General features: G+C 26.2%; 1 protein-coding gene across 1 annotated transcript; it reads left to right on the forward strand.

Moving 5' to 3' along the window:
• The first annotated feature begins 245 nt into the window (after positions 1-245).
• LOC135926792 (uncharacterized) lies at positions 246-14240 on the forward strand. Its single transcript, XM_065462723.1, has 6 exons — positions 246-281; positions 329-446; positions 492-793; positions 838-1011; positions 13850-14029; positions 14104-14240. Exons 1-6 carry the CDS (start codon positions 275-277, stop codon positions 14238-14240), a joined length of 918 nt encoding a protein of 305 aa, XP_065318795.1. The 5' UTR covers positions 246-274.
• Positions 14241-19813: the final 5573 nt, after the last annotated feature.

Consider the following 19813-nt stretch of genomic DNA (forward strand, 5'->3'; position numbering starts at 1 on the left):
TAACATCATATAAGGCGATTGTAAATTTTTTCCTACTTTATGATGCTTTGAGGGCAGCTTTGGCAAATTTAAAGGATTCTGAAGATCCTGCCCCTTCCACTATGGCTAGTGCTATAGTCTATAGAATAGAAAATTTGATTTTATTTTATCACTATGTGTTTTGGATAAAATAATGTTGATAACTAGCTTGGCTTGTACAAAATTGCAAACCATTTCGAAGGATTTAGGGTTTGCAATAAATCAAATTCAATTGGCAAAAGATTGCCTGATTAATATGAGAAGTATAATTTAAATTATTATCTTTTATTATTTTATAATACTAAAATAGATAATAACACTGAATTTTTGGATGTCTTTTCAAAGGCCCAAGATTTTATGAAGAAGAGAAATTTACCTTTTGATTTTGAAAGTTCAAGACTTCAAACATTACAATCCAAAAAGGAGAGGTATATATATATACTTTCATCATTAAATATAATATTTTATTTTAGCTTTAAAATCAGTGTGTTTTATGCTGCACTTGATTTAATTATTATGCAGTTTAGTGAAAGATTTAACGATGAATCGATAAAATTTTTGAGTCAAACATCATTTTTTACCCCAAAGGGAATGGCGGAAAAGGCAATTGTTAAAGATGATATCAAGGATATCTGTGAATTTTATCAATTAAATACAAGTCAAGTTTTTGAGGAAATGTTGATGTTTAGAAATATTTATAAAATGGCTAAAACGGGGGACGTAATTATTACTCGTGACCTAGAGGTTAAAGAAGATTTGTCAGATTCTGAGAATTGTAAATTTATTTAATTAAAATATTTTTACTAATACATTATTTAGCTTCTTCTGATGATGATAATAATTTTGAGATGAATGATTATGACTGGAGAAACTATTCATTTATTTTACCTTATCGTCTGCTTATAAATTTTTCTGCTTTCCCAAATTTAACAATTTTATATAAATATTTATTAACTATTCTTACTACATCATGTACTGCCGAAAGGGTCATGAGTAAAATTAAACTAATTAAAACAAGACTTCGTAGTGTCATGAAAGATCCATTTCTTAATAATTTAACCATTTTATCAATGGAAAATAATTTCTTTAAACAATTAAATATTGATGAAATTATAAATTCTTTTGCTTTCTCTTCCCCTAATTTATCTAAATTATTAATTTAAAAATAATATTTTTAAAGCATATATTTTTTACATTATATTTATATTATAATAAATATTGATGCAATAAAAATTATTTTTGAAATTTATTGGTGTCAAAAAATAATTTACAATGGGGGGGTACTTTAGGGGGGTATTCTGCTTCTATCCCTCAAAAAGTGTAGGGGTCACTGCAAATATTCAATGTCATGCAGGTAAAGTAATAAGTCAAATATATATCCTTTTTCAGTTTATTTTTGTGTGAATTTCTTCTAGGATGAGTGAAATCATCAGGGACCCGGAGTGAACCAGAATGAACCGCTAAACCGTTATAAACCTTTATAAATATCTGAACCGTAACCGTACCGATTTTTTGAAGGAGTAAAAAAAACATTTATAAAAGTTAAACCGGTTTGAACCGGTTTCAGCGAAAATAAAATGAATAATATTACCTTTTATTACATTCTTTTCCTTGTGGTGCCTTACATATTTTACCATATCTGCGTCGTTATTTATAATTATTAAATGATCAAAATATTTGTTTAATATCCATAATTTATTAATTTTTCATATAGTATTAGATTAGAGCATTCCTATTTCCTATATTTTAAAATGCAAAATATATAAATAACCAATTTTTGATTTAGTTGTATTTAATTAATCTAAAAAATCATCCGTTTTTATATATATATAAACTTGCACTTATAGTATTTGCTGATCCCGCAACACAAGTTTCTGTTAAAATAGGGGCCAAAATATGTGTTTGAACCTCAACGAACAAATATGAACTTATATTAGAAAATATATTACTTGTACGTTCTAAAACATATTTAGAAATGAGTTATGATTCTTATATATTATTCATAGACACCTATAATAAAAATAAATTAATTTCATCAATTTAATAAATAAACAATATTATTAACTTAGGTGATGGCAAAAATTTTAATAAAAATATTTATAATTAAATCATTATACGTTGGTGTTGCTTCAATAAAAATAATTTAGAAAGAAAATTTCTAATCGTAATGAACCTTTAAGAACCTTCACAATTAGCGGGACTGAATTAAAAATTTACAAATGTTTTCTTAAGAACCGTAACCTAACTGTTACCATTATAATTTTTTACATTTTGAACCGTAACCAAACTCAACTATTATAAATAAAGGTTCGAGTCCCTGGAAATCATGTTGATATTAAAAAAATCTAAAGAAAAATAAAATTCATATAATTAAAAGTGAAATGTATAGGATAATAGGTAATCCGTAATCTGGACATGCTGGGCAAAATTAAATTTAAAAATTTTTAAAAAACGGGCTATTTAAAATTAATAAATAACATATTTAATCATAAATAATATTTAATTTTAAACTTGATGTAATTGCATTCATTACTCATATATCTGTTTAAATCTATTTTTGATCAGAGTTCCGATATCGGAAACAGTTTCATATTTTTGGTCTGAAAAATTTAATTTAATTTTTATCTCCCCTTAAAAATATAAGAATCTATCATACTGTTTATTGGATAAAAATAATAATAAATGAACATTTCAATTTACTTAGTTGTATTTTGTATATCATTTTCAGCAAATAAAAATAAGGAATAGAATAGAACAAATTCTAATAATATATACATAATGATAAAATAAATTATAAAACATCAATAAATTATAAATAAGCATAAAGAGAAAATATTAGATTGAATTTGCAAATAAAATATTGAGTATAGGATGCCAAGAAAAAGGGATCTAATATTCTTCATCTCGGTTGAGATTATGTATCGGAAAGCTGGAATTAATAAATTTAATCTTTCTTTACATGTATAATGCTATCTAATAATTAATTTTTTAATATTCACAAATTTGGGTATTTTTAAAGTTAATGAGATGTTAGGAAATAATCTATACTAGATAGAGAGAGGGTCTAAAATTCTTTAATACATAAAAACGCTAGGAAATTCTCTTTATTGTGCTCTTTTGGTTTTTACAATCTAGAGTTTATTGCAAGAATTGTAGAGTATACGATAAAATATCCAAACTTAGAAACCTGCAAAATCAAAATTTTTGGTTTGAGCTTGTCAGTAGATGGGTTGGATTTTTTTTCCTGCATCCAGGCGGGGGATAGCAAATTGCCACCTTCTACCAGAATTTTTCAAAAGTTTGGGAACAACTCACAAACCAAAATATTAATTTTATAAATTTAAATATTTAGCAAAACTTTGATAATTTAATCATGTTTATCTAATTAATTAAATAAAAATATGAATGAAAATAGATAGTAAATATTTTACACCTTCTGATTTTTCAACTTCTTATTTTTTAAATTTATTTTATATTTGCTTTATTCAATTAGACAAAAAATAAGGAATCAAAGGGAATACGATATTATGGAGCATGGGCCTAGTTTTGATGATATTACCACTGGTCCGTGTGCCTAGCTTACGGGCGGTTCTGCGGGACTACATCATGTCTATTGAGGTAATTATTTTTATTCAAATAGGAAAAAGTATTGTTTAATTTTATTCGAAGGTTGGAGTATACGCTTATATTATTTAAATAAATATTTCCAATCAGAGACTTCTACCCCTGGGAGAGCGAGGGGCATTGCCCAAAATAATCTTTAAAATTAGAAGAGGGTGCAGTGTTTAGTTATAAACAGGGTTGGTAGATCGCAAATACTTGCACCTTAAATATAAGAAAACAAGAAACTTATCTTTACGTTCATTTTAAAAAAGCAATCTGTATCTTAGACACTATTTTAAAATAAGTATCTGTATCTTTAACTGTTTAATATGCAAAAAATTAAAATTTTATACTATTTTTTGATATATTTAAATGTTAGTTTAATTTTAAAAGTTAAATATTTAATTTAAATCCGAATTAAATTATTAAACTATATTTGATTTGGAAATGAAAAAAAAATCTGAAAAAATGCCTATAAAATCATTGAAAAAATGTTCTATTTAAAAATGGCCTAGTATTACATTATGCACCCTATATGAAAACAATTAATTAAAATTTAGCATTATTATGTCTTAATAAATGAATGTAATAAAAATATTTTACAAACAAATAAAAAATAATTGTGCCTTGTTTCTTGCAAAAAATTGAAATATATCAATTCTGTTTCACAACATTATATCATATTATATTTCAAAATTTAAGCTCGGCCCGTTTTTAAAAATATTAAGCCCCCAGCACACTGAATTTGTTTAGAAAAATAGGATCTGTCTGGTCTACTTTTACAGATTTCGAGTTCAAGTAACCCACAAACGATATTGGCTTGTGCATAATTAAAGGGGAAAAACGACCATTGATTATAAATTAATCGATATTAGACCTATGTCGTATTGAAAATAATTTTTTTTATGTCGAGATAATTCTAAAATTAAACAAACTTTTATATCTTAAAGTAAACGATATAAAAATAAAAGTTATACATTTGCAAAAATAATTATCTTTGCTAATTTTTTTAATTATATGGAGGAACATTCACATATTTCTGAACAAAAATAAAGAATTAAATCTTACCTAGAGTGTGCTTACAACAAGTTAAAGAAGGTCAGGTTATTATTTGTAGAAGATTACATAACTTTAATTGCCTTAAATAAAGATACTGCTCTAATAATAAATCTTAAGATTTAACCACCTTATGTATTCTTATCTTTATATATGCTGGCTGACAGATTATTGTTTCTGGATTCTTTAGAAAAACCTAGCTATATTTTTTCATATTTTTGAATTATATTATCGATTGCATAAATTATGTTGCACGACGAATATTAAATAAATAATTATGTAATATAAACAAAGGAAAGTTTTTAATTATTTTGTTATATTATTACGACCTGTTAGTAATCTAACATTAATTAATTCCAAAATATCTTAAAATATGGAGACAGAAAACAATCCATCTTTGGTCCCTCATTATAACTTAAATTTTATTTTAAAAAACACCATATATTCATATATCTATGTAAAAAAAAAATTTAAGTTACAAATAAATAATTTATTATATTTATATTTTTTCTCCCTTTTTTTATTGTAGGAGTTTGACATGATATTTTTGCAAAAATTAATGCTTTATAATAATTACCTTTTATATCGATACTCGTTAAAATATTACATAATAAAAAAACCTTCAAAATTGATCCCTTCAATATAATGAAGACGTCAAAAAATTGACCACTCCACGCGTCTTCGAACCTTTCTAATTAATAAAATTAGCTTTTGTAAATTAACCTCTCAATGCATCCATAAAGAATAAACTTTGGATGATCATCTTATAAAAAGTTTCAATATTTATATGTTTATACATTAATTATATTATTATACAAAATATTTCATTATTAAAGGCCATAAAATAAATATTTATTTAAATTTGTTGAGTGGAGAGGAAAAGTGATTTACAAAATAAATAACATTAATTTCGTAAAAGGTGAACTAGTGGTAAAAATTGAAACATAAAATTACACCTTAATTAAATAAGCGAATGAATTCGAATTGTATCGTAAAAAAACCTGAGGGTAAAAGACCCCGCGCCTCGGAGAGGATTCTGTAAAACTCTCATATAATCTGTAAATATTAATGAAAAAAATTTGCAAGCTACCTCGAATGGTAGATAACTATATATCTCATGTAAATGATTATTCTTTTTATAATTTTTTTAAAATCTTATTTCAATTTTTACAGTAAAAAAATTTAAGGCACATAAGTACACGTCGGAAAAAATGATTTTGATTAACGAAAACTTTATTATTTAGCAAAATATAAGGATTAAAGTAAAAATAAAAAGTTATCAATTTATTATTTCTATAAATTTTTTTGCAATGAAAAAACTCATTGAGCTGTACATGATAAGGGGATCTATTTTACATATTTTGTATATTCTTTATTTTGATGATTACGTTTATAATTTATAACTCTGATATACATCGTTAAAAATTTGTTTTTCCGCATAATTTTTGCTAAAAAAAATTTATAAGAAACTTCATGCAATTTTTTATCCACACTTCACGTTGTTTTCATATATAAACGTTCTTTAATATTTTTTATATGGTAATCGAGTGGGGAGACCGGGAAAGGCTGGGATATTTTTTTCAACCCTGAATAAGTTAAAAACTATTAAATCAATCTAGACAATAAAACATATTCCGAATTTCCGAAGAATAAGATAATTAAAATAGTTAATATATGATCAAGTTATCTCATAGGTATGAGGTAAATCAGAGCCTGTCTTAAAAATTTTAAAAGATTTTAAATTCAAGCTGAGCTCAAAAATTTTAAATCGGAGGCTGGGATGATTGGACTCACGTGCCAAGTAATTAGTGCGGCCTGATTTTCCGATTTGGGCGTAAATCTCCCTATTTTCTACTCTTAATTATGCCAAAATAAGCCTTCATCCTTTTTCCCGATTTATATAATAAATTTATGCCTTTTCCCGATTTTTATTATTACAATTTTATACTCAATCATTTTTGATTAAGTATAACCTTCTCCTAGTTAGATATTTCATTTCTTTTTCAATTTCACCCCGCTCATTTAAATTATATATAAATTACAGAGACTTGAAGAAACATGTAACATTCATTAACAAAATTTTTTTTAATTGCAACACCTAAATACCTGAAATTTCACTTATTCATGGATTAGAGAAGATAAATAGTTCAAATGCAATTAATATAATATACAATACAAAATTTAATAACACATGGAGGAGTCCAAGATGTAAAAAAAATTTTAATATCCAATTCGTGTTGTTAAGATTTAGGTCGATTTTAAAAAACGTCTCGATTAAGATTTTAGCCGGATTAATATGTCATACTGGAAATTTTTCTCAGAGATAGAAGAAAGGTTTGATATATTAATGGTCAAGAAATATATTAGATGGTATCATTATGAAGTAAATATATTGAGGCTTTCACCTGATTTTTCAAATCTCTATATAGTGTGTGACTCAACATATTTCTGTTATAATTTCATACTTTAGACATTCCTTAAGACGAATCTAAAAGCGAAAGTGGACAGAAGATAATTGGGCCTTGAGGGAAATTTATAATAGTGGCATCAACATTATAATTTATATATTGTACAATAAAAATTCACTATATCATGGTTACTTTAATAAATTATTTTATCCAGGGTTGATAAGCTTTAAGGAAAAAAAAAATAAGGCAAGAAAAGAATATATATAGCTATCTTCTATAAAAATGCCATAACTTTCACTTGATTTAAAAAAATTATAAATTTAACAATTATTTGTAAGGTCTCATTTCGGATTTACTTTTAAAATTTGATTTATCGATTATAAATTTATCCTTAAAAAAATCAAATATTATACTTTTGATCAATTTGAAATTCCATACTTATGATTAAAATTTAGAAATATGCTGTAATTACTTTATTTTGAACTATACAATCGTGGAGGTCCAAGGGTTTGGTTATATCCCTGATTTATGTTTGTATTTTAAATCAAATTACTTTTTAAATTTCTCTTAGAAATTTTTTAAAGAAAGATAGATTCTTCCAAGATTAGAGTGTTTTATAAAAATACTCTATAATAATGACTTTCTTCAATAATAAGCAGTAGATTTTTCTACCTCTTACCCTATATAAATAATTTAGTTCATTTTACATTGTTTATAAATATATATTCAAAATCACTTTGTTTAGTTTATAATCTTCATTCAAAAACTATATACTTGAACCATATTTTATTCTTCCTTAAACTGAAGTGAATATAAACATAAGGAAGACCTCCCCTATAACATTTCCATTCACTTTACTATATTTTATTTGTTATAAATATATTATACTAGATTTTATATTTGTTTAAATAAATCTTTAATTATGAAGAAAAACAGATCATTCTAACTAAATTTCTTTTTAGGAAAATTGAAAATCATAAGATATATATATGAATACGATGAAAATATTAAAATTATAGGCCAAAGTATATGTAATTTGATATAAACAATCAAATTTGAACACTAATTACAGTACAGGTATACGGGAATGTGTCATTGAGATTAATGAATTTAATTTTTTAGGTACCCCCTTCCTATATTATTTTGATTATTTCATTTGAGCATGCCTAAGAAAATATTTAACATTTGTACCTTTATTTTACTTCTACACATGATTAAAAATGGGATGAGAGTTGAACCTACTTGTATCTTTTAAATATTTTAAAGATATTTCTCTTGTATCAAAGATATTTTTCAAATAGATATGTATCTAGACTCTTTTGACCTGTCCGTAAGCATCGTCGTATACAACATCAGGGATGTATTAATGCGTTTTGTTATCTCTAGCTGCAGCATAATTTAATAGCGATAGCATAAAAAATAATCAAATAAATAGATTTTTTGAATTTTAAGAAAATAATGTGAATGTGAGGTAACATTTAACAAAATGAATTTGTTATGGAGATATATGAAAAGAATTAAAATAAATTTTGAAAAAATTTACAATGATATAGAGAATATTTTTATAAAATTAAATCCCTTACTATACCCTCAAATGATAGAGTTGATTGATTTTAAATAAGGCCAAGCGAATACTAAATGATCGCTGCTCTACATTTGGAAATATTAAATGCCAAACATCCATCCCATACAAGGAATCGCCCGACTAAGGCTTCATGGGCATGTCCTGTCAGAAATATCATTTTGGAACATCCTATTTTTTCAAAAATGAGAAATATATTTTATAAATAATTTAGAGTTTATTTTACAGAAATAGAAAAAAAATTCAAAATTTCTAAGGAAGGTACTTTATCAAAAAAGTAAAACCTATTTTAAATTTATTTTTTTAATTTATAAAATATTCATGATCATAATTATAGGTTAACCTTTTTATTCGATTATACATTGTTGCAGTAATATAGAAATTAATATTATATGAAAGAGATTCAAAATAAAATTACTAATACTTCCTCATAACATATACATAAACCTTGACTTACTGGAATCTAAGAGTAAAACATTTTAGAATTAAAATGTAAAAACGCTTTAGGATAGTTATTTTAGTTTACTTCAATATGAGAGTTTAATAAAAAAAAAATTAGATGGTATGAATTATTTCTATGAAAATAAGATATTAAGGGTTTGTTATTCAATAACTTTTTCAGTAATATAAGGTTTCACACATATGATCATTATTTTAATAATATACAGAAACGAATAAATTATAAAGCATATGGTTACTACAACAAGCTGGTTTTTTTATAATTAATATTTTTTATTCGATTTATATTGATTAGATTAGTTAATTTAAACCATGAAAATAATTCTTGAAGATAGACTACAGTACAGAGTTGTTAAACTCTACTTTTAAAAGTAGCGCGCTACCGCTATCACTATTTGTCAAAAAAGTTATTAGCTGCTATTTTTTAAAAGTAGCTTTAGCTACTTTTTAAGCTCTTTTCATAAAAAAAATTTAGAAACAAATTTGTCTTATTTTTTGCTTATAATGTTATTGTATAATAAATAAAAATCAACATTTATAAATATTAAAAAATTGTTAGTTTTGATTATAAAAAAATTTAAGTAATAAAAATATAAATATTTATGGTAATTTGTTGCATTTTAATAATAAAATCAATTCAATATTATCATCCCCAAGTCAAGAGTGACGATCAGAAAGTATAATTATAAAATCAACAATAACTTTATCAGCCAATTTCTGTGAAATATTGGCATTTGTATAATTTATTAATTTGGTTTGAATTGAATTAGTCTTTTTGGATGTAGAGTCGCCTATACCAAAATTTTTTAGATGTTTCTCCATTTCCTTAAAACTATTGGCATGAACAATCTTATAAAATAAATACAATTAGATTGTAAAAATGACAATTTACCTTTAGATGTTTCTTTAGGTTATAGCCACTGGATTGATTTGAGGAAATATTTTTTTTACATTTTAAATAAATAAATTTGAAGCCAGTTTTGGTTTCTATATTTATTTTAAAAAAAATCTCAAATCTAAGGAATTTGTATTATAGCTATTAAGTATATTTTCTTCCCTGATATCTTCCATTTCATTAATATCATTTTCTAAATCACTTTCAACGATTTGGATATCCATAGGCGATGACATTTTAAATTATTAACACGTGATTTAGGTTTATAATACAAATGAAAATATAAATTACAAATTGAAAATATATTTCAATTTCAAAATTAAATAATAAATCATAAAAATTATAATTAATTATGATATTATACTTAAATTTTCATGTTTATACTTACCTTCATTATATTTTTTAAAAGTAGTTCAAATAAAAGTAGTTCAAAAAAAGTAGCGCGCTAAAAAATTAACTAATTACAAAAAAAGTAGCCGCTATTAGCTATAGCTACTAAAAAGAATAGCGCGCTACTTTAACAACTCTGCTACAGTATAAATATGTTTTGTTGTAAAACATTTCCATATATTTGTAACAACTTTCTAAAAAATTGTTTAACTTGCCGTAATTATTTAAAAAAATGTTACCAATATGTTATTTTTAAAATAAAAACAGAAGATTAAAATTTTTATAAGAAAGTTGTTTCAAATATATGAAATGTTTAACAACAAATCATACACAACTGTAACCATAAGCACAAATCCTCCCGCCTCCCCCCAATTGATATTTGGTGATTTATTTTAAAAAAATACTAACCATCTCTTTTAATTTTACAAAAACCGATAACGGCTTTTTCTACGTGGTCATTTTGTTTATAATAATTAATCTAACTTTATATGAGATAAAAATTATATGTTATAACTAGTGTTGTTAAACGGCTAAGCCGAGTCGACTTAGCTGCGACTCGAGCCTAGTTTCTAGTCGATAAAACGACTTTGACTCGAGTAGACAGTCGACTAGTGTAGTCGGCTCGTGTAGTCGGCTAGTGTAATCGGCTCGTGTAGTCGGCTAATGTAGTCGGCTAGTGTAATCGGCTCGTGGTCGACTCGTGTAGTCGGCTAGTGTAGTCGGCTCGTGTAGTCGGCTAGTGTAGTCGGCTCGTGTAGTCGGCTCGTGTAGTCGGCTAGTGTAGTCGGCTAGTGTAATCGGCTCGTGTAGTCGGCTCGTGTAGTCGGCTAGTGTAGTCGGCTCGTGTAGTCGGCTAGTGTAGTCGGCTAGTGTAATCGGCTCGTGTAGTCGGCTAGTGTAGTCGGCTTGTATAGTCGGCTAGTGTAGTCGACTCGCTGGGTCTGCTCAATTTTTTTTGTTTTTTTATAAAATCTTGATAATTGTCACTTATCTATGGTACATCTTTACTAAAATTTGATTTAAACATGTTAGCAATACTTATTTTAGCCCATTTACGTCAAAAAAATTCGAAAAACTTTAAAAACAGCGATTATGACAATTGTCACTTATCTATGGTACATCTTCACTAAAATTTTTATTTAAACATGTTAGCAATGCTTATTTAGCCCATTTACGTCAAAAAAATTCGAAAAACTTTAAAAACAACGATTATGACAATTGTCACTTATCTATGGTACATATTCACTAAAATTTTAATTTAACATCTTTACAATATAAATTATATTTTTACATTTTTATGTTATAAAAATTAGGTATATTATCCCTGAAGCCGAATTCGGATCCTGAGCCATTTTTAGTTATTACATGAATATTCTTATTATAATTTTGTACTCATTAATCAGTAACCCAAAATTTAATTTACCAGATTTTATAAAGTTTTTCGAATTTTTTTTTGACGTAAATGAGCTAAAATAAGCATTGCTAGAATGATTAAATAAAATTTTAGTAGATGTACCATAGATAAGTGACAATTGTCATAATCGTTGTTTATAAAGTTTTTCGAATTTTTTTTTGACGTAAATGGGCTAAAATAAGCATTGCTAACATGTTTAAATAAAACTTCATTGAAGATATACCTAGATACAAGGTTTCCCGTTGAAAAATATATACTGTGGCAATTCATTTTATTTCTCTTCAATATAAATTCATAAAGGATTATATAAAAGATAACAAATATTATAGTTTTATTTTTGATTTTGAAATAGATGAATTATAACACGCAGCGAAGGGGGGGGGGGTGTTTAGGGACGTTTCCTTGCTTCAGAAATTTGCCTGTTTTGTGAATATCAATATCTTTGAAGACTAAATAAATCTTTTATTTTAATATGGTTCTCTACTAGAGAATAAAGTAGCGTTCAGATATATAATCTTGAGCTCAGCGTGCATAAATTTAATTTGAGCAAGATAAGATATTTGCTAGTTGAGCAAAAGATTGTTTTTAGAGAACGTCTAAATATAAAAAATTGGCAAAAGTCTTCCATTTAACCAAAGCCATCGATAAAGTTAATAATTAGACTTTATCAAATCGCACCCACACTATAAAATGTGGGAATCTAAGTTTTTAATATTTCTTTGTTATCTAGTGAGGAGACTATTCAGTGATACATCACATTTCAGACCATAAATTAGAATAATTAATTTTAAAAGAGCAAAACACTGTATATAGTTTTGACTTTGTTATAATTTGCTTATTAGGGCTACTCATATAATCCCCGATCCCCCATAGTAGCTTTAATTCAAAACTTCGATCACATCTTTTTCGGTTAAGTTTTTTAGGTATGTCCGAATTCTATTCAGCAAAAATATAATTATAATACATACCTGACAATCTACAGTAGTTAGAAAGGTTTTTTTTCAATAAAATATACATCACAATAATATTTTTTTAATTTAAAAACTGGTAGCAGTAAATTTATTTTATATAATTTTAAAATCTATAACTAACCTAATAAAGAAATCAGGCTGACTCTCTAGTCTAAATAAGACCAAGCTTAGTGTTGATTATTCGCTGCTGTCTAGATTACTTTATTAAGATTATTTAATTATTCAAATTTTCAATAATAACCAAAAGATAAAATAAATGGTTATATAGAAAATATATTAGAGCGTTTACTCTATTTATACCAAACTAAAATATTTTTTATAAAAAACAATGGTATATTTTATTACTTTCTTTTATTCTTGTATTCTTGAAAGAAAATTATTTTTTAAAAATAAATTCAAAATCCTATATAAATTAAAAACAAATTTTTATCTATTATAACAATATGGTTTCACCTTTGTTAACCCGATCAGAATAAAAATTCCCTATTGTGGACCAAATTTCCAACTGAAGCCATATATGCTATTTCAATAATTTTAAAGAATATCACATATAATGAAATTCTCGTTATTGCGGAAGCTATCTTATTTATTGCACTGCCTATTTTAGAGGGACACGAACTGTAATGAATATCGGCTCGGTTTAGGTTTATATAAAAATATCGGTTTATAAATAATAATATCGAGTTTGAACCTTTAACCCTATCACATACAAAATTATAAGAATATGTATAAAGAAGGGCATTTTTTTTAAAATTCTACACTGTTTTATATTTGAACTGATGCACTTTTATTCTAAAAAGAATTCAATAATATTTTAGAGGCTGAGAGAGAGATAAATTATAAATGATTTAAAATTCAACAAATTCTATTAACAGGGTCCAATGTTATTCACTTCAAAGTTGGACAAACAAAATTTAAACTTCCCAACTTGCTAAATTTCATTTTAAAATTTTTTTTAAAACTTTACTAAGCAAACGATAACAATAAAAAATAATTTTCAGTAAAGATAACTTTAATTTAATTAAAATTTTAAAACAAAACAAATATACGAAGCAAAAAGGTTTTTGAAGAAATTTCCTAAGAAACTGGTCTGCAGAAATTATCAATTGATTGCAAAAATTGATGCTACCGGATCAGCAAAACGGTATGGAGGTGGTAGACTACACACAGCTCGTACTATGGAAAATGTTGATTCTGTTAAAAAACTCAATAAAACAAGAAGACCTAGGTCCTGTAGAACAATTTGTCAAGCATAACGAGAAACTGGTATTTCACAAACTTGATTGCATTTGATTATCCACGAATAGATGCAGCTAAAATGTTTTTAAAAAAGCAAGCCCAGGACCTAACCGATGCGAATAATTGCGAGTCTAATACCCAAACAACTTCTACGAAAATACACTCAGAGATTAGTTCATTTCATATGGTTCACTCCACGGATTAAAGTTGTTTACAGTAACCCGGCCGATGTTGCAGTTTCAATAAGAAAAAACAAGCTACCGCCAATTGATAGCTTCGTACTCCTTCAAATTTTTCTAAATCTGTCATGGTTTCAATCGGGGTCAAGTATTGACTGCTTGGATCTCGTTTTTATCAATCTAGGGAAAAATTAATGGTGCATACTATCATGACGTTTTACTAGGTGATTGCTTGCTATTAAAGAATTGTCGGGCAATGAATTTTTCATATTACAGCAGGACAGTGCTCCAGCTCACTGAGCCAGATAAACTGTGAATGTGCTTTCAAGGAAAACTCCAGATTTTTTTCACCCAGTTTTTGCCACCATGGCCCTGATCTCAATCAGGTCCAAAAGATATGGAGCTTCTTTCAAGAACGTGTTTATTACACTCATAACGCGAAGTTGACCATCTTAAATAGCGACTTATAAAGGAATGGAATCGTTTTGATCAAGGAATTGTTGATTATGCAATCAATGAATAGTGAGTTCACCTTAGAGCTATTTGAGATAATGGAGACATTTTAAACATCAGCTTTGAAATACAACATTTGACCCAAATTAAATTTAAAGGTTGATATTTTCCTGTATTTGTCGAATTGAAAATTTTAACAAAAAAAATGAATTTTGATGTTAGAAAGTTGGAATTTTGTTTGTCCAACTTTGAATGTGCATAACTTTGGATCCTTATTATAGAATTTGATGAAATTTTCAGAATATAGATAATATATCTCTCCCGATCTATAAACCTTAATTGAATTATTTTTACAATTGAGAGATTTATTGCTAAAATAATAAGGATATTAGCTTAATTGGCACACAGTTTATTTATCACTAAATCATAAACTTAGTAACCAACGTTTATTTTATTATTATTGCGCATGCAAATATAACTAATTTATAACAAATAAACAGAATTTATTTAATATAAACATTATTGACCATTCAAAATTGATTGATAATAATATCTAAAACAGGTGAAATACCAATTTCAGATTTCGGTGACAGCCAAAATTTATATCTGTTAAGATTCGGTTAAGGTTCGATTAATAACTATTTAATCGCTTGGCTCAGGCTATGTTTAGATCATTGCTATTTTACAAATGTTTTGAAACATTTAACTTAACTCTTTCAAATTTATGAAATTATAATTCACTAAATGGCTGACATAATTAAAACTCACAGTAATAGTGATCGAAATTTTCTTTTCCCTTCATCCTACACAAATATATATAAATCAGAGTCCTGCCTTAAATATATAATTTACAACTGGGCCCATTTGTTTTTAGAAACTTCAAGCCATGGCGAGGCCGGGTTGATTTTTTACAAATAAATTAAAATTAGATGGATCAATCTGTTGGAAATTATATAATGAATAATTTAACATTAGTCTACCGCTCATATGTCCAGGTTCTTTGTTAAACAATTTATAAAATACAGCCAAAATTATTAAAATATAACAAATATTCTGATAAAATAAGGATTCAAATTGATTTTAGAAATACTTTTAAAATTTTGTAAAAAATCAGCTTGTATTATAAACATTTAATCGCAATATGATTATATATTTGACTTTCAAAGTATAAATGCTATAATTACATTATATAGTTGGTATTTGTTTTAAAAAACAATTGTGAGTTCTTTGAATTACTATTTGAATACAATATATAAAACAACTTTAAAAAAATGAAATACAAAATCCATCCTAGGTCGCCAAATTTATACTATTTTAGGGGCCGCCATAAAGGGCCGTCAAAAGTTATAGGACGACTCATGCACTTTACAAATTCTATCGACCAGAAAGAATTGTTTAAAATATTACACTATTTTCGGTTGGTTTGATAACTTTAAGTTGAGAAGAAACCTTCGTCCCCTTCAAAGCTCAAATTAAACAGTCTTTAATATAGTATATATTTATATTATATTTATTAGGGATTTAATTTATTTCGAATCACGAATCAATAATAAAAAAAATAAAACGAAAAAATTGTTTCAAGAAAATTGGAATAATTATAATTTCAAAAAGTAAAAATATATATAGATTCATGCTATGCTATCACTTAAAATTTTTTATAGATTTTTGGATTTCTTATTTTTATAATATATTAATACCTAATCGAAAAAATATACATAATAAATATAAATTGCAATATTATTAGGTTTCCCTTTTTATTATTGCAAAGTTTGTTTTATTTAAAAAAATCAAAAGTATTTTAACATATTTATTAGTGTTTATTTTTACGAAAAGCAACTGTAACTAGTTATTTATTTAGAATGTAACGATCAAAGTAACTAGAGTTTTTTTTAATATAATTATATAATATATAATTTTAGTTACTTTTAACGTTAAATTAAATATTATATAATATTCTCATTTGTTATATATATGTTGATTTTTAAATATCACTCCTTAGTCCTTAAATGTTCTCACTTACTGTTGCTTAGTCGATGGGAAGCTTATTTTTGGAGAAAAACTAGCACACTTTTAGACATAATTGAAAAGAGTTCATTGTTAAATTGAATTTAAAATTTGCTCAAATTATAAATATTACATTGATTATAATAATTTTTTTCGGTTTTTTTTCAATCAATAATTATGTGATAAATATTTTTTCTGTGCAATCATTAAAAATCAGGCAAATATGCTTTTAAATTTCTTTGATCAAAATGTGTATACTGAAAAAAATAATATTAAAAATAATAGGTTATATAGATTATTTATAAAGTAACTTGCAATGTAACCTATTAATCTTGAAATTTAATTGTAACTGGTTATTTTTAAAATAATGTAATTACTAACTGCCACTGGTTACCATCATAAGTATTGTAACTCGTTACTTTTCAAAATGACTTTTTACAGCATTGTATCTTTACAAAAAAATATTTAAATTCTGCAGTCGTAAGTTTGATTCCAAATTAGACACTGTTTATAAATATTATTTCACGTCGAATTGTCTGTCATTCGTTTTCACTTGAATAAAATATAGAGATGATTAATTTATTTCTCGATGTGGACACATTACACATGATCACCCGGGGGAAGAGGCAAGGGGTTTCGTTCGACCCTCTTGTTAAATCCTTATACGTAAATTATGTATCAATATTCTTATAATTCTAAGAATTTATGATTAGATACTTTGCCATGCTTTCTAAAATTAAAATATTGTGTTCATAAAGTTTTTATTTGATATCTTGAAATTTTAATAAATCCTAAATACCTAGTGTATATTTTATCTTTGATAAAATAATTCATCTAATATATAAAACCAACAATGAGTTAGCCCATGCAATAGAAATCCGTCTAAATTGTCTAATAACTTTTCCTCACTTCTGCTCTGGCTGCAGAATCCCAGCCATGCTTTCTAAAATTAAAATATTGCGTTCATAAAGTTTTTATTTGATATCTTGAAATTTTAATAAATCCTAAATACCTAGTGTATATTTTATCTTTGATAAAATAATTCATCTAATATATAAAACCAACAATGAGTTAGCCCATGCAATAGAAATCCGTCTAAATTGTCTAATAACTTTTCCTCACTTCTGCTCTGGCTGCAGAATCCCAATAGACTGCAAAAGAAGAAACAGCTTACATTGCAGATCATACAAAGGACGAATCCTCAGGCACACCTAATGTAATTCCCAGCGAGCATTGAAATCGACTCAATTACCCGCTCTACTAGATCCACAAGGACTTTTTAGATCCCATGGAAAGCGGCCTGACAAAATCACCCTGATCCCATGGAAACGGGGCCAATTTCTGGTTTGGGACTATTCCTGTACAAATCCATTAGCTTTATCCAATCAAACTCCAAACCTACTTGAGCAAAAAGAGCAACATAAAATTTCCAAATATTCAAAAATATCAGAAGATCACATCTTATTCCAATAATATCTACTACCTTAACCTCCTTAGGTAAGCTTGCATTATCCTTCGTCAAGGATAGAGCTCACATCCGCATGCATACTGGCTATCCGCGAGAAGTCTTCTTCTTTATGCAGATACTGGCTATAGCTATTGATGGTACCAACTTAAATAAATTTTAGAAGAGGACATCAGGTTAGGGTATTCCTAGATTTTCCGGGTTAAATATAAATAATATTGATACCCGAGCCATTTGTATCCAAATTTTAAACACTATATTACCATAATGTCTATAAATAACTTGTTTAATTTATTTTTTTATAAATTTATTACATTATTTATAAATTTAGTATTTAGTTAGAAAGACAACCCTTAAATTACGAAGAAATAAGCAAAATTTATTTTCAAATAGTATTATTCAAAATCAAAATATTAGCCTAAATTCAAGAAAATATTAGCCTAAAAAAGAAAACGTATCAAATTTTTACTGCCGGGCTGGCCTATTAAAATTTTATAAAAAATCTCTTCCAAAAATTTATATGCCCCGGCCCGAAAAATTTTTATGTACGAATTCTGTGGTCCGGCTTGCTATAATTTTTAAAAAAAAATTCCTAACCAATATAAATTAACTGTTGAAATCACAATATCATAGAGGATTATGATTTGAAGCTCTTCTATACACTTAAAAAAACAAGAAAAAATAAAAAAATTAACTTAATTGATAAGGCTAAAGTTTAGTATTCCCATTATTATCTTAAAAAGTTAAATTTTAAGAAAACTGAACTTAAATCGAATATAACTTAATTAATTAATCGTCCTCCTGAATTTCTGTAGGGTGTGATTATATATCTTACATTTCAAATGGATATTGTGAATAACAATTATAGTTATACTATGCTAAAATAATTTTAAAACATTTTTTATAAACAAATTATAGCATATATGTCATAAAAAAAATATAATTTAATTTAAATGCAATAAGACCCACTTATTTTTTAAGATATATTAACAAAATGATGGGGTTCTCTCTGGTATTCCATAGCATGGGGCCACCTAGTTGGCATCGTCGTCCTTGCTGTAATCGAACCCAGAACCGGATAGAATTTCATGCATCCAACCGACTAGGCCACAGACGTTACTTGTAAACCACCAATTTAATTTATTTATATATAAGGATAAGATTACGACGCTATCTAATATTTCAATAAAGGACATAAATAATTAATAACATTCAACGCTATACATCATTATCCTATATCTTTAATCTGTTTAATTTGAAAGTTGTAATAGGAAAATATATTTATTAAATATGATTATCGTCATTGTTATATTAAAAAAACAATATAAAAATTGGGGAAACTATAGAGAAAATTTAAAATTTCCCGGGTAATTTACCGTAAATTTCTCATTTTTCCTGGATTTTCAGTTATATCCATAAATATAACAATCTTAAAATAGGAATTTTCTTAAACCACATTGAAGTTAAAAAGAAGGTTTTAAGTTCATGATATAAAAATATTTTAAATTTGACCCAATGGTGTTAATAGAGGGACGAGAGCTATTGCCTTTTGAAAACTTTGGGTATCTCCTGAAAAAATTTTGCCTCTAGAAAAGATATCAGATAATTTCTTTTATTTTTTTTGCTACTTTAAAGTACGGATTTAAAGTTAGTTTCTCAAAGATATATATTTGAGAT

The sequence above is a fragment of the Gordionus sp. m RMFG-2023 genome, chromosome 3 (assembly GCF_954871325.1).
Source record: "Gordionus sp. m RMFG-2023 chromosome 3, tfGorSpeb1-WG-v2, whole genome shotgun sequence".
Taxonomy (NCBI): domain Eukaryota; kingdom Metazoa; phylum Nematomorpha; class Gordioida; order Chordodea; family Parachordodidae; genus Gordionus; species Gordionus sp. m RMFG-2023.